Source organism: Gorilla gorilla, chromosome 13, assembly GCF_029281585.2.
Source record: "Gorilla gorilla gorilla isolate KB3781 chromosome 13, NHGRI_mGorGor1-v2.1_pri, whole genome shotgun sequence".
Classification (NCBI taxonomy): Eukaryota; Metazoa; Chordata; class Mammalia; order Primates; family Hominidae; genus Gorilla; species Gorilla gorilla.
Genome location: NC_073237.2, coordinates 59820041 through 59834329, shown reverse-complemented (window position 1 = coordinate 59834329; position 14289 = coordinate 59820041). Strand labels below are relative to the sequence as shown.

General features: G+C 45.6%; 1 protein-coding gene across 1 annotated transcript in view; it reads left to right on the top strand.

Moving 5' to 3' along the window:
• Nucleotides 1-852: 852 nt before the first annotated feature.
• RCL1 (RNA terminal phosphate cyclase like 1) overlaps nucleotides 853-14289 on the top strand; it is a 64924-nt gene continuing 51487 nt past the window's right edge. Inside the window, exon 1 of the mRNA XM_004047769.5 lies at nucleotides 853-1248. Within this exon, the coding sequence (XP_004047817.2) occupies nucleotides 1113-1248 (136 nt within the window). The 5' untranslated portion in view covers nucleotides 853-1112. The remainder of the gene's footprint in view (nucleotides 1249-14289) is intronic.

Sequence of the window (14289 nt, the reverse complement as noted above, 5' to 3'; positions counted from 1 at the left end):
TCGGACTTCTACTTGTGTAGTCATTTCTTAGTTAACTGTACATTTTGGAAGGTTTTTGAGTAGAGAAGTGAAATAATCCAACGTTTGGGAAGATTTTCTTGTGCAGGATTGGAGGAGGACGGGAAAGAGGGAAAACGCATTGCGCGCGCGCGCGTGTGTGTGTGTGTGTGTGTGTGTGAAGTTATTACAACTATCTATCTTGAAGCATGCGAGGTAGGAGGGCCTGAATTGCCATGAAACGCAATGACGATAAACGAAGGGACCCGTGAGAAAGGGGCAAAGAGGTGTCTCAATAAAATAAGCAACGGCCTGCTGTGGGAGGATTCGGGTCTCAGTATAGGCTGCCACTGTCAGCTTTGCAATATTCCTCGAGCCTTTATCCATGAGTAAGACAGGATGGCTCTACCTTGCAGGGTTACAGCATGGAGCTGCGGGACTGCGCCGGCAGTGCCCTGAGCAGCATCCCTGCGATAGGGTGAGTGCACCAACCCTTGTTGTCTCTCTTAGTAAGAAAGAGGAGGGGTAGATAATAGCATCTTCACCCCAGTAGTTGCCGTAAGTAGTAATGCTAAGAATCCGGCACGTCGTAGGCATCAATCTCAGTCCGCCATCTCCCCTTGCTACCACACCAGGAGGTACACAGTGGAGACTGCCCCGACTGGCAACTCCCGCGCCGGGGTTCCCTGGCCATCCTCCCGCGTTCCCTCCAGCCGCGCGCTGTTGCCAGGGCCCGGGCACCGCCCAACTCCACTACGGACCAATGGCAGCGCGGCTTGGGCACCGCCCAGCTTCAGCGCAAGCCAATGGAGGTGCGGCGCGGGCACCGCCCTGATCCGGCGCAGGCCAATAGCGGCGTGGCCCGAAGCGGGGGCCGCCCCGGTCGGGCGGGGAGGCGGGGAGGTGGCCACTGGCTCCGCCCCGCTCCCCTCTGACCCGGTGTCTAGTCTCTCCGTCTTCCTGTTCCAAACCACGTGGACGCGTCTGGGCTGCTGGAGGCAGCCTGAGCCGCCGCCGTCGGTGTCGCCGCCACCACCAGCATCGGAGTCACGAGTCCCGCGTTTGTCCGAAGTCGCCGCTCTCGGGCTGCTCACGTCTCTTCGGAGAGCGCGCACATGGCGACTCAGGCGCACTCCCTCAGCTACGCAGGGTGCAACTTCTTGCGCCAACGTCTGGTCCTGTCTACCCTGAGCGGGCGCCCCGTCAAAATCCGAAAGATTCGGGCCAGAGACGACAACCCGGGCCTCCGAGGTAACTTGGTGTGGGCGGCGCGGGGGCTGAGGGGAGACCGAGCTGATGCCCTGGGGGCCCGCGCGGTGTTGGTTGGGGGGCTCGGCGTCCGGCGAGCGCGTCGGGGAGGGCAGGTGGCGCGTCGCCTCCAAAGCCGGAGGGGCACGCACGGTGGGGGAGGCGGGGTCGGGGCCCGAGGGGAGCGCTCAGCTGCAAGCTGCGCTCGGCGTCTCCGGGGCGCTGGTAGTAAACAGCTGCACGTTTTCCAGCTTTACGTGTAGCAACAAATCCCTGGCGTCTCCCCTTCGCGTCCCTTCAGCCTCTCTTGCCCTCGCCATAAACCTCTCAAAGGAGAAAAACAGTTTGTTGGACCGAAATATGGTGAATGAGCCGGGGGAGAGACATTGGGAGAGAAAAGTACCTTGGGTTGGTTCTCTGCCCTGTCTCAAAGCAGGTCTCAGAAGCAGCTGCCCCCTTGGACACCGGCTGTTCCTGTCGCCATGATTTCTCGGCTGCCCTCACACTTGTCCTTGGGTGTGGATAAAGAAATTTTTAAAATTCTGTGTTTGTTTTCAGCCGTGACTGTGATTGATGTGCGCAGGACAAGAGCTTTAAGATAGATTTTTAACAGTCATGGGCCTAATTGCCTTGACTTTAGAAAAGGGGTTGGTGACAAGCGCTAAACTGCAGGCTTCCAAGCTCACTTCTTGCTCTACAATGGTAGGTTAAAAAGAAATAGGCCCATTTAAACCCACATCTCATTAAATGGCCCCGGTTTTCAACTGGCCTTGGTTTACACCTGGCCCCCTGGAATGAGATACATGCATTTAAAAGCTTCTGACTGGTGGTTATCCCAAGTTGGGCGAGTCAGTAGTCAGGTGAAAAAGGAAAAAACCTGTCTGTAAATTGAAAAAGAGTGTTTGTGGTTGGTCCTGGAAGCTTCCTGGGAGGCGCTGATGTGTTTCATTTTGCACTGGCTCTTGTTTTATCTGTCTGAATGCATTTTTTGGATAGTTAGATCTCTGCCTCTCTTGGGTGGTGATTGGTTGCATATAAAGGGCAGAAGATGCCATGCTATTGACGGAGATAGGTTAGGAAGGAAAGAAGCAGAATATCCCAGGTACAGTGGTGAGAAACCTAGTGATGGTAGGAAAAACTTGTGTTGGTGGTTCCTGTCCTCTCTCTACTGCTCAAAAACACTGAGAAAGTTAAGGAGAGACCACAAATGGTTTATGCCACGACTTTTCCGTCAACAACTGTTCCACTTAGTTTGACCCTTGGGCAAAGTGTTTGCTTGATTGCTGTGTGGCATTCTCAGCCAGCTCTCCATCCACTTTACCCTCAGGTTAGCTCAGAGAACTTGCCACTAGCTGGATATGGTAAGAAGATGGGCTTCTACTTTGTATAAAAGTAGGCATAACTTTTTTTTTTTTTCCAGAGAAATGGAAGTATAGCCTGGAAACCTGGGTTCTCTAAAATGAATCTAGTTCTATTTAGAGTTTTTCTCTTGACAGGTGGCCTCCAATTTAATATTTAATGTTCCAAAGTATGCTTCTCCTTCTCCCTCTCCACTGTATGTGAGCATCTCTTCAAAGCATCTCACACATATGAGCTCCCGTTTCTTCCAAGAACAGGGCTTGGCCACTTGGCACTTTCTTGAAAGGGTGTCAGACGCTGATACCTGAGGGAGGTAGAACTGCTTGGCAGGTGTGCTGGTATTTTATGGGGAACATTACTGTAGAGCATTATTTGCCTTACCCCGTTCATATACCAGGGGAAGAAAGAGACTCCTAGTTATTTGTACATCCTTGCGCTGGCTTCAGGGCCTCAGAAACCTTGTAGATGTTTGTCTGCTTAATTTCTTTCTTTTTTTTTGAGACAGAGTCTTACTCTGTCTCCCAGGCTGGAGTGCCGTGGTGCGATCTCGGCTCACTGCAACCTCTGCCTCCTGGGTTCATGCAATTCTCCTGCCTCAGCCTCCCTCGTAACTGGGATTACAGGTGCCTGCCACCATGCCCAGCTAATTTTTAGTAGAGTATTTTTAGTAGAGATGGGGTTTCACCATGTTGGCCAGGCTGTATCAAACTGCTGACCTCAGGTGATCCGCCTGCCTTGGCCTCCCAGAGTGCTGGGATTACAGGTGTGAGCCACTGCGCCCACCTATCTGCTTAATTTCTTACAGAGGGAACAGAGAGATAGATATGCATTTGCAGATATACATGTATATGTGTATATGTATACATGTACATGTAAGTGTATATACATATACGTGCACGCATAAATAGATGTAGTCCCTGACACATGATTTCTGGTCATAGTCAAGGGAGTCCTTGGTAGCTTGATTGAAGATGTAGCCGGAAGCCTATGTTGCCCGTCATCTGTCCCTTTCTGACTTTTCCTGACTCAGATTCTCAGAGTTGGAAAAAACTCAGAGCATATCCAATAAAATCTTCAGTTCTGATGCAAGAATCACATCTCTTCAAGGTGCTTGCTTAAAACATCCCTCATGGTGTGGGCTTTGGAGGGTAGGGGTAGTATGGGAGGCTTTCGGCCTCAGGAACATTTATTTAGAAAGTGTTTATTGAGCCACAGTATGTGCAAGGCTTTGTGTGGGGGTGGGTGTAATATATGTGAGAAGCTGGTTGCCCCTGTTCTCATGGAGCTTGTCATCTAAGTAGGATGTTACTAAGTTTGAGTAACTTGAAATAGGAAGGATTGAGTATTGTACAGGGGCTCAGTGGAGTTCAGAGCAGACACTTCCCTGAAAGTTACGAAGGAAGGCAGGTTTTCTGGATCTGATCTGGACAGATGGGATTGAGATGGTGGCTGCGGAAATCATTGTTTGCAAAATAAACAGTTCTTTTTTTAAAGAAATTTTATTTTAGAATTGGGGGTACATGTGCATGTTTGTTACATGGATATATTGCCTACTGGTGGGGATTGGGCTTCTGGTTTACCCATTATCCAAATAATGAACATCGTACCCAATAGGTAATTTTTCTTTTTTTTTTTTTTTGAGACGGAGTCTTGCTTTGTCGCCCAGGCTGGAGTGCAGTGGCGCGATCTCGGCTCACTGCAAGCTCCACCTCCCGGGTTCACGCCATTCTCCTGCCTCAGCCTCCCGAGTAGCTGGGACTACAGGCGCCCACTACCACGCCCGGCTAATTTTTTTGTATTTTTAGTAGAGACGGGGTTTCACCGTGTTAGCCAGGATGGTCTCGATCTCCTGACCTCGTGATCCGCCCTCCTCGGCCTCCCAAAGTGCTGGGATTACAGGCGTGAGCCACCACGCCCGGCCTAATAGGTAATTTTTCAACCTCCCTCAATCTTCCTCCTTTTCGAGTCCCCAGTGTTTGTTATTTCCATGTTTAAGTCCATGTGTATCCATTGTTCAGCTCCCACTTATAAGTAAGAACATGGAGTATTTGATTTTCTGTTTCTGAATTAGTTCTCTTAGGATAATGGCCTCTAGCTCCATGTTGTTGCAAAGGACATTATTTCATTCTTTTTTTTTTTTGAGACAGAGTCTCACTCTGTCATGAGTGCAGTGGTGTGATCATGGCTCACTGTAGCCTCAACCTCTTGGGCTCAGGTGATTCTCTCACGTTAGCTTCCTGAGTAGCTGGAACTACAGATGTGTACCACAGCATCTAGTTGATTTTTAAAATTTTTTTTGTAGAGATGGGATCTTGTCTATGTTGCCAAGGCTGGTCTTGAACTCCTGGACTCAAGCAGTCCTCCTGCCTCAGCCTCCCAAATTGCTGGGATTACAGGCATGAATAACCATGCCCAGCCTGATTTCATTCTTTTTTATGGCTGTGTAGTATTCCATAGTGTATATATACCACATTTTCTTTATCCAGTCAACCATTGGTGGACACTTAGGTTAGTTCCATCACTTTGGTATTGTGAATAGTGCTGCAATAAACATACAAGTACAGGTGTCTTTTTTGTATAATGACGTCTTTTCCTCTGGGTAGATACCCAGTAGTGGAATTGCTGGGCCATATGGTAGTTCTATTTTTAGTTCTTTGAGAAATCTCCATATGAAAGAAACAATTTTTAAGTCAAAAAGTTCTTTATTTTCTTTATTTTACTGAGGTAAAATCCTTAATTTGTCATGGTCATAATACTTGGCAATTAAGAGCTTGGGGTCAGTATTGGACCTTGGTTTGAGTACGAGTTCTGCCTTTCGCTATTAGCTCTTGGTCCTTGGGCAAATTATTTTAACTATTCCCTTCTGAGCCTCAACTTTTTCACCTGTAAAGTGGGGCCAGTACTACTGACTTCACAGGGTTATTGTGAGGACTAAATGAAATAATACTTCAAAGTGTACTGAACAGTGCCTGGCACATAGGAAGAATAAATGTTAGCTGATTTTATTATTATGTAGCTTGAACCCACTGGGTATAGGTCTGCTCCCTGGCATGCCAAATCCGTTCCTGCTTCTATATGGAAATTTTTCAGATATTTGAAGAGAATTATGCCTTCTGTAAAGTTCTTCTCTTAGGTGGTTGTTTCCACGTATTTGTATGTTATATGTAAAGCACAGTAGTTTTCAACCAGGGGCAATTTTGTTCAGTGGGGGACATTTGGGAGCATTTGGAGACATTTTTGGTTGTCACAGCTTGGCAGAGGGGAATGCTACTGGCCTCTAGTGGTTAGAATCCAAGGATGCTGCTAAATATCCTACAGGACAGCCTCCTTCAACAAAGAATTATTCCATTCAAAATGTCAGTAGTGCTGATGTAGAAAAGCCCTGGCCTACTTGACAGTAGTAATTAAACCTTTTCTTTTCCCTGTATCCCTAATGATTAGGAATAGCAGCATGTGACACCAAGAAGACTACACAAGGATTTAGAAACAGATGAGACACAGGTCAAATTCTGTGACTTCAGGCAAATCATTGAATCTCTTAAAACTGTCCCCTTCCGTTGCAAAGGGGTTGTAAATACTGAAAAGAATCTGAACCCCAAAGAAGGATGGTCCCGGGCTGGTGATTATAATTGTCCAGCCACATGTATAATTTATGCTTCAGTTTTGAGGAACATGAACAATTAAGTTTATCTCATTGTACTCTTCCTTTCATTGAAGAGGAAGTAAATATTTTTTCTTGTTGCTGCTGTTTTACTCAAGGTAAAAAAGCCAACCCGTAGTTAGGTAAGATAGTTGGTGAAGACAAATGTGTACTGAGGGACAGAGCTGGAAAGAGAATGTGGCCAGCTCCTGCCTAAAGGACCTGTTCTCTCTCATTTCACAGCGTGATGGACCTGGGTGTTCCTCATCAGTATTATAAAGCAGCTGTCCAAAGTGCCTCTATCTCTGGGTTTCATGAGGACTGTGTCCTGCAGGGTTCAGTTTAACAGTCTCTGTATAATGTGAGGTCTAAATGGAAGAGAATCCCACCAGAATAATTGTTTAAAGTTGGAATAGCAGAAATAATGGACTTGAACAAGAGCAGTGATACAGGAGTTAGAAGACAGGACTGCTACTACCCAGGATCCTGAGCAGGTCATGTAACTAAGCCTTAGTGTCTTCCCCTGTGAAATTGAGAGGAGTTACTTGGTCCCATGGGGGAGTGCTCCATATGGCTTAAGCAGATAAGATTCTGAAAAAGAAGAGCTAAGTGGAGTTTTAATCAAAAGGGTCCTTTAAAATGTGCTGAGGAAGCATGCCACAAAGAGGTCCTTTGAAAGGTAAAACATGTTTTGGTAAACCAGTGCATTGTTTTGGGAATAAATCTGGCTGTTCCTAACTTGGATCTTTTAAAAGGAGGATGTGCCTATATTTTATTTCAGCCTGGTTTGGGACCCAGAATTCTTGATGGACAACTGGTTTTGGGGCATAACAGATAACTTTACTACTAACTGTAGATTGAATATGTCCTGTTAATAAGGAACATACCCTTTTGTGCCTCCGATGACAAAGTATGCTTCCAAGTGATGATTTTTGGCTGCCCAAAATAAGACTTCTTTTTTTTTTTTTTTTTTTAAAGGCAAATGCCAAGAATCCTAATGACCAGTTTTCAGATACAGTGTTGTTTGGAAGCTGTTGTATAAATGCCTTGCCTTTTCTTTTCTTTTCCTCTCTCCCTCCCCTTCCCTCCCTCCCTCTCTTCCTTCCCCCTTCCCCCCTCTCTCCTTCCCCCATCCCTCTCCCCCTCCCTCCCCTTCCTCTCCTTCCTCTTTTTCTCCCTTCCTCCCTTCCTTCCTCTCTTTCTCTTTTCTTCTTTTTCTTAGAGATGGGATCTCACTATGTTGATCAGACTGATCTCAAACTACTGGCATCCAGTGAGCCTTCTGCCTAACTGTCCCAAAGTGCTGAGATTACAGGCAAGAGCCACAGTGCCTGGCCGTAAGTGCTACTTCAGATGGAACTATCTACCATCTTTTTTAAGAAAACAAACTTTTTATTTTGAGATAATCGTAGATTCACATGCAGTTGTAATAAATAATGCAGAAAGATCCTGTCTGTACTTTATCCAGTTTCCCCCAATGGTGATATATGGAAAAACTATAGTACAATGTTAGAACTAGGATATTGACATTGATACAGTGAGATACAGAACATTTCTATCACTCCAAGGATTCTTCATGTTTGTTGCTCTTTTGTAGCCACACTCAGTTTCCTCCTTCCCCCACTTCTTCCTTAACCCTTGTCAGTCTCTAATCTGTTTAATTTCTGTAATTTTGTCATTTGAAGACTGCTCCATAAATGGAATCATATAGTATGTAACCTTTGGATTGGCTTTTTTCTGTTTTCTTAAATTTTATATTATAAATTAAAAAACTTTTTAAAAAGAAAAAACTTGAAGGGCCTTGAATGAGTCCTGTATTTTTATTTTTTGTCACTACCTCCCTGGGTTGGGAGTGGGTAATTTGCATGCTTGCTACCTTCCTTGGATGTGGTAGCCATTTCTCAGACTCTGACTCTGGAATCAAACCCTGATTCCCTGTCACCCATGGTCACCGTGGTAGGCATGGTGACTATCATCAAAAGTTGATATGGCAGACGTTCATATGGGTTGTTGCTGCCACGTGGGGGTGTGTGATTAGCCTGAGGTTATCTAGAGTCACTATAAGGACTGACTTTTTTTCAGTCAGCATGATTCTCTGGAGATTTATCTAAGATGTTTTTATCAAGTTTGTTCCCTTTTGTTGCTGAGTAGTATTTCATGGTATGAAAATATCACAAGTCTTTTTATTTACCTGTTGAAAAACATGTAGGTTGTTTCCAGTTTTTGGCTATCTCGAATAAGGCTGCTATAAAAATTTGTGGACAGGTTTTTCCTTTTTTTTATTTTTATTTTTTATGGTGTCTAGCTCTGTTGCCCAGGCTGGAGTGCAGTGGCACGATCTTGGCTCACTGCACCCTCTCACTCCCGGGTTCAGGCGATTCTCCCACCTCAGCCTCCCGAGTAGCTGGGATTACAGGCACCCACCACCATGCCCAGCTAATTTTTATATTTTTAGTAGAGACGGGGTTTCGGCACGTTGGCCAGGCTGGTCTCGAACTCCTGACCTTAGGTGATCCACCCACCTCAGCCTCCCAAAGTGCTGGGATTACAGGTGTGCACCACCATGCCCAGCCAGGTTTTTTTATTTTTTTATGTGAACATAGTCTTCCTTTCTCTGGAATAAATGCCCAGGAGTGCTCTTGCAGGGTTGTATGGTAGTTGCATGTTTAGTTTTTTAAGATATTGCTGCCCTGTTTTCCAGTGTGGATGTACTTTTTTTTTTTTTGAGATGGAATCTCGCTCTGACTTCCAGGCTGGAATGCAGTGATGTGATCTTGGCTCACTGCAACCTCCGCCTCCCAGGTTCAAGTGATTCTCCTGCCTCAGCCTCCAGAGCAGCTGGGATTACAGGTGTGCACCACCACACCTGGCTAATTTTTTATATTTTTGGTAGAAACGGGGTTTCACTGTGTTGGCCAGGCTGGTCTCAAACTCTTGACCTCAAGCGATCCTCCTGGCTCGGCCTCCCAGAGTGCTGGGATTACAGGCGTGAGCCACCACACTGGCCTGGATGTACCATTTTATATTCCTATCTGTAGTGTATGAGGGATTCAGTTTCTCTGCATCCTTTCTAGCATTTGGTGTTGTCACTACTTTTATTCTGATAGGTATGTAGTGATGCCCCAGGGTGGTCTTAATTTGCGTATTACAAATGACTAATGATGTCTTAAGTGAAACATCTTTCCAAGTCTTTTGTCCATTTCTAATAGGATTGTTTGTATTAACTGTTTTGTTTTGTTTTTTTGAGATAGGGTCTTGCTTTTTCATCCAGGCTTGAGTACAGTGACACGATCATGGCTCACTACTGCCTCAGCTTCCTGGGCGTAAGCAAATCTTTCATCTGAGCCTCCCAAGTAGCTGGGACTACAGGCAGATACCATCATGCCCGGCTAATATTTTAACTTTTTGTAGAGATGGAGTCTCGCTATGTTGTCCAGGCTGGTCTTGAATTTGTGGCCTCAAGCCATCTTTCTGCCTCACCTTTCCAAGGTGTAATTCCTAAGGTATTACAGGTGTGAACCACTGTGCCTGGCCTCTACTGTTGCTTTTGAGACTACTTTATATATGCTAGTCTTTTGGCAGATTTGTAGTTTGTTAATATTTTCTCCCACTGTGCACCTTGTCTTCTTATTATCTTAATATGGTTTCCAGAGGAAAATATTTTAATTTTAATGATGTAGAATTTATGATTTTTTTCTTTTGTGGCAGTGCTTTTAGTGTTAAGTCTAAGAACTCTTTGCCTAGCTTTAGGTGCGAGACTTGGGTTGCGATTCTTTTTTTTTTTTTTTTGCCTATGGAAAGCCAATTGCCCAAGCATCATTTGTTGAAACGGCATCTTTTTTCCATTTAATTGCTTTTGTGCCTTTGTACAAAATCAGTTCAGCATTTTTGTGTGGATCTCTTTCTGGGTTCTCCATTCTGTTCCATTGATTTATATGTCTGTCTCTTGCCAATACGACACAGTCTTTTTTTCTTTTTTTTTGAGACGGAGTCTCGCTCTGTTGCCGCTGGAGTGCGGTGGTGCAATCTTGGCTCACTGCAGCCTCTGCCTCCCAGGTTCCAGCGATTCTCCTGTCTCAGTCTCCCGAGCATCTGGGATTATAGGCGTGTGCCACCACGCCTGGCTTTTTTTTTTTTTTTTTTTTGTATTTTTGTAGAGGCGGGGTTTCACCATGTTGGCCAGGCTGGTCTCGAACTTCTGAGCCCAAGTAATCCACCTGGCTTGGTCTCTCAAAGTGCTGGGATTACAGGTGTGAGCCACAGCTCCTGGCCAGTATATCACACAGTCTTGATTACTTACTGTAGCTGTATAATGAGTCTTGAAGTTGGTTAGACTGATTCCTCCCAGTTTGTTTTTCAAAATCATTTTAGTTATTCTAGTTCCTTTGCCTTTCAATATAAATTTTAGAATAATCTTCTCTAATATACAAAAAAGCTTTCCAATATTTTGACAAGAATTGTATTACACCCATATGTCCATTTGGGGATAATTGTCGTCTTTATTATGTTGAGGTTTTAATCCATGAACATGATCTGTCTCTCTACTTACTTAAATCTGTTTCTTTTCCCCAGATGAAATATTATAGGTTTATGTAAAACATAACTCTCATCTTGAGATGAGAAATGTTCATTTGTTCACAAAATGTTCATTTTTTTTTACTTTGTTATTTACAAATATACGGAAGTAGTTTACTTAAATTTTTATTACATATTTATTAAGGCAGGTAACTACATAGAAAAAAATTTTATTCTGTCTTAAGCATACTTGGGAATAAACCATTTGACAAATTATTGCACATCTGAAACCACAGTGCATAACAAACTACAAAAAATGGTAAGTTTTGTTTTGTTTTGTTTTTTTAAGACAGGGTCTTGCTCTGTCGCACAGGCTGGGGTGCAGAGGTGCGACCTTAGCCCACTGCAACCTTGAATTCCTGGGCTCAAGCAATCCTCTTGCCTCAGCCTCCTGAGTAGTTAGGACTACAGGTGTGTACCACCACACTTGGGTAATTTTTTTCTTTTTCTTTTTCTTTTTCCTTTTTTTTTTTTTTTTTTTTAAGAGGTAGGGTTCACTGTTTTGTCCAGGCTGGTCTAGGAACTCCTGGGCTCAAGCAGTCCTCCTGTCTTGGCCTCCCAAAGTGTCAGAATTACAGGTGTTGAGCCGCTGCATCTGACCAAAATGTTAAAGACATAAACAAGGCTTATTTATCTTACTTAGGTCATAAATGTAGATCAGAAGACAAAAGTAGATTTTCCTTGTCAAAGTATGCAGCAGTTTCAGAACTTTGGCTTCCTTGTTTAGTGCTTTTAGAACCAAGACTAACCAAGCACCATTATTTAGGATATTAACACACATTTTCTGTATCTGAATTTCTTCTTGTAACATCATAATAATGATTTTTAGAAGGCAAAGAGAATACAAGGTGATCTTCATGCTTATATCGTATTAAAACACAATTCAAGGGAATTCTAGTTTTCCCTCCCCTCAACTTAGGGATTTCATTTATACCCTTATATCCACAACTTCCAGTCACCTGCTTGGTGTTTTCTAAGTCCAGGAATATTCAAGTTGGATTTAGAATTGGAGTGATAGAAGATCCAATCACAGATCTCACCTGTTCTTTGATTTTTATCTTTTGGATTCCTAATTTTTGTTGATTATTCACTCACAAGTTGACTCAGTTCAGCACTTGACCATGATTGTAGTGCTTCCCAGGTGGACTCCTCTTCTCACTGGGGAGACAGTGTGAAAGGTAAAAAAAAAAGCTACTGAATTCTCTTCTGGCGGCATGGGTCATATCCACTGTTTGTGATTTAAAAGTGCTTCATGTGGAAGGCAAGGCAGTCTGACCTGGAAAATGCAGGGTTGTACTTCTGGCACTGGAACGGGCTGTTCCCTGTGTGTTGGCAATAGTGCCTGGTCAGTTCATCTGAGAGGACAGATTTCCACTCACGGCCATCTCAGGCCCAGTGGTAAGGTTTCTCATCTGTGTAGGTTTGCGGTGTTTCTTGAGGCGAGAGCTGTCTGTGTAGGTTTTGCCGCTGCCTATGTAATCCCAAGTGTGGGTAGTGATCTTTTTTGGCTTGTGCTCCTCCAAGAGGCAGGAACAGGGTGCCACGAGCTCTTGGTAATGGAGCAGCGAGACCTGCAGCTACATCTGGTCGGGCAGGAAGAGTGGGAAGTTGGGCTGGGTGGCACAGAAGCCCAGGGGAGCAGCAGCACAGGGTGACAGTCCCTGCTGCTCAGCAGTTCCTTGGGACGCAGGGTCGGAATAGTCTTGGTAAAGGAGCTGCTATCCGGGGGGAAGTCGCCTTTGGGCATTGCTGAAAGCGGGGCCTGTGCCCAGGTGGGCCTCTATGGGCCAGACGTTGGGGGCCTGCGGCTGTAGGGTGCCCCCACTGCTGGGTGGGTGCCGGCACGGCTGCCTTTGCTAACACTGAAGACCAAAGAGCTGCCGAACTCGTTCCCAGGGGTGCTCCTTGACACTGTCCACATGGAACTTGCCTGCCAGCCTGCCGGCTGCGGTGGAACTTACACGGGTTAAGTTCTGGGCGCGGGAGCCCTGCCGTCCAGTCGCCCAGGGGTCTCACGCTGTTGAAGTCCTCCAGGTTGAAGGGAGCTGTGGGAGGGGCCCAAACTCCCGGCTGTAGAGGAGGCCCCGGCCGGTGTTGCTCGGTCCAGCATCCGGATGCCCGTGGCCTGCATGGCTAGTCAAAGCGGCCGGTGGCCGGTGTGCTGGTGGGGTGCTGCTCGGTGGGGAGGACGATCAGCTGACGCCAGCGAGGACACGGTGGCGGCCACTGACTCCTGCCGGAACAGCGAATTGGAAGGGATGAAGTCCTGGTCCATGAGGTCATGGGACTCCTCCCATGGAATGTGGGATTGCTACCACTGAAAGCTACGCCAACTCAGCCGCTCTCCCAAGTCTGTCACCAGGTCATGGGGTGGCTGGGAAGCACCAGGGGAAGTCGCTTTATGTGGAGAGCACCTCCAACTGCCGGACGGTGTCTTCTGCTTCCCGTTGGGTGGAATGCAACATGGAGAGAGACTGGAACAGTGGGTCACTGACAGCCATGTCAGACTTGCTAGGTGGCTGCCTCATTAATGTGGGGCCCTGAAGGCCCTCAGGAGCCCAAAGCAGCAGGGGTATCTCAAAGCCAATGAAGAGGGGATAGAAAGATTAGAAATGAAGCCTCCAGCCTGGGCAACGTGGCGAGACCCCATCTCTACAGAAAACAAACAAAACAATAAGCAAAACAAAACAAACAAACAAAACCGAAAACCTTGCCTGGTGAGGTGGGACCTGTAGTCCCAGCTACTTGAGGAGGCTGAGGCAGGAGGATCACTTGAGCCTAGGAGTTCCAGGTTACAGTGAGCCGTGATCATGCTTCTGCATTCTAGCCTGGGTCTTCCAGCCTGTCTCTAAAAAGAAGAAGAAGAAGAAGAAAAAAAAAAAGCCAAAACCAAAAAACCCCAAATTTCCAGAGATCCTTCTTTGGATCAAATATTAATTGGAGACAGCTTTAAAAAAAAGTTTTATATACAAAAGTTTTTAGAAAAGTAAACTCTTATAGAAATAGACAATCAGCAGGGTAAGTGGGTCAAGTGGCCAGGCTGTACTCTCTTTGACTCATCAGTTCCCCCATGCTATGGGCACAGGGACAGTGGGCAGGTAGCTGCTCAGGTGACTGGCACTGGTGGGTGTAGCTGAGGGCTTGCGGGTGGTGCAGAGCATGCTGGTGGATGGAGGAGGGGTGAGAAGAGCATTTGACCATTCTTGGTGCTGCAACTGCCTGCCACTACCTATCACTGCCTTTGTTCCCCAGAGGCCAGCAGCTGTGCTTGCCTTCTCAGTCTGGGGAACTCAGAGTCTTTATTTCTTTTGTTGCTGTTATATAGTTTTCAGCATACAAGTACAGTACATGTTTTGTTAGAATTGTTTGTAAATATGTTGTTTTTTTGGAGCAATTGTAAATGGTGTATCATATTTTAAATTTTAGTTTCTGTGTTCATTATTAGTATATAGAAATACCATTGGGGTTTG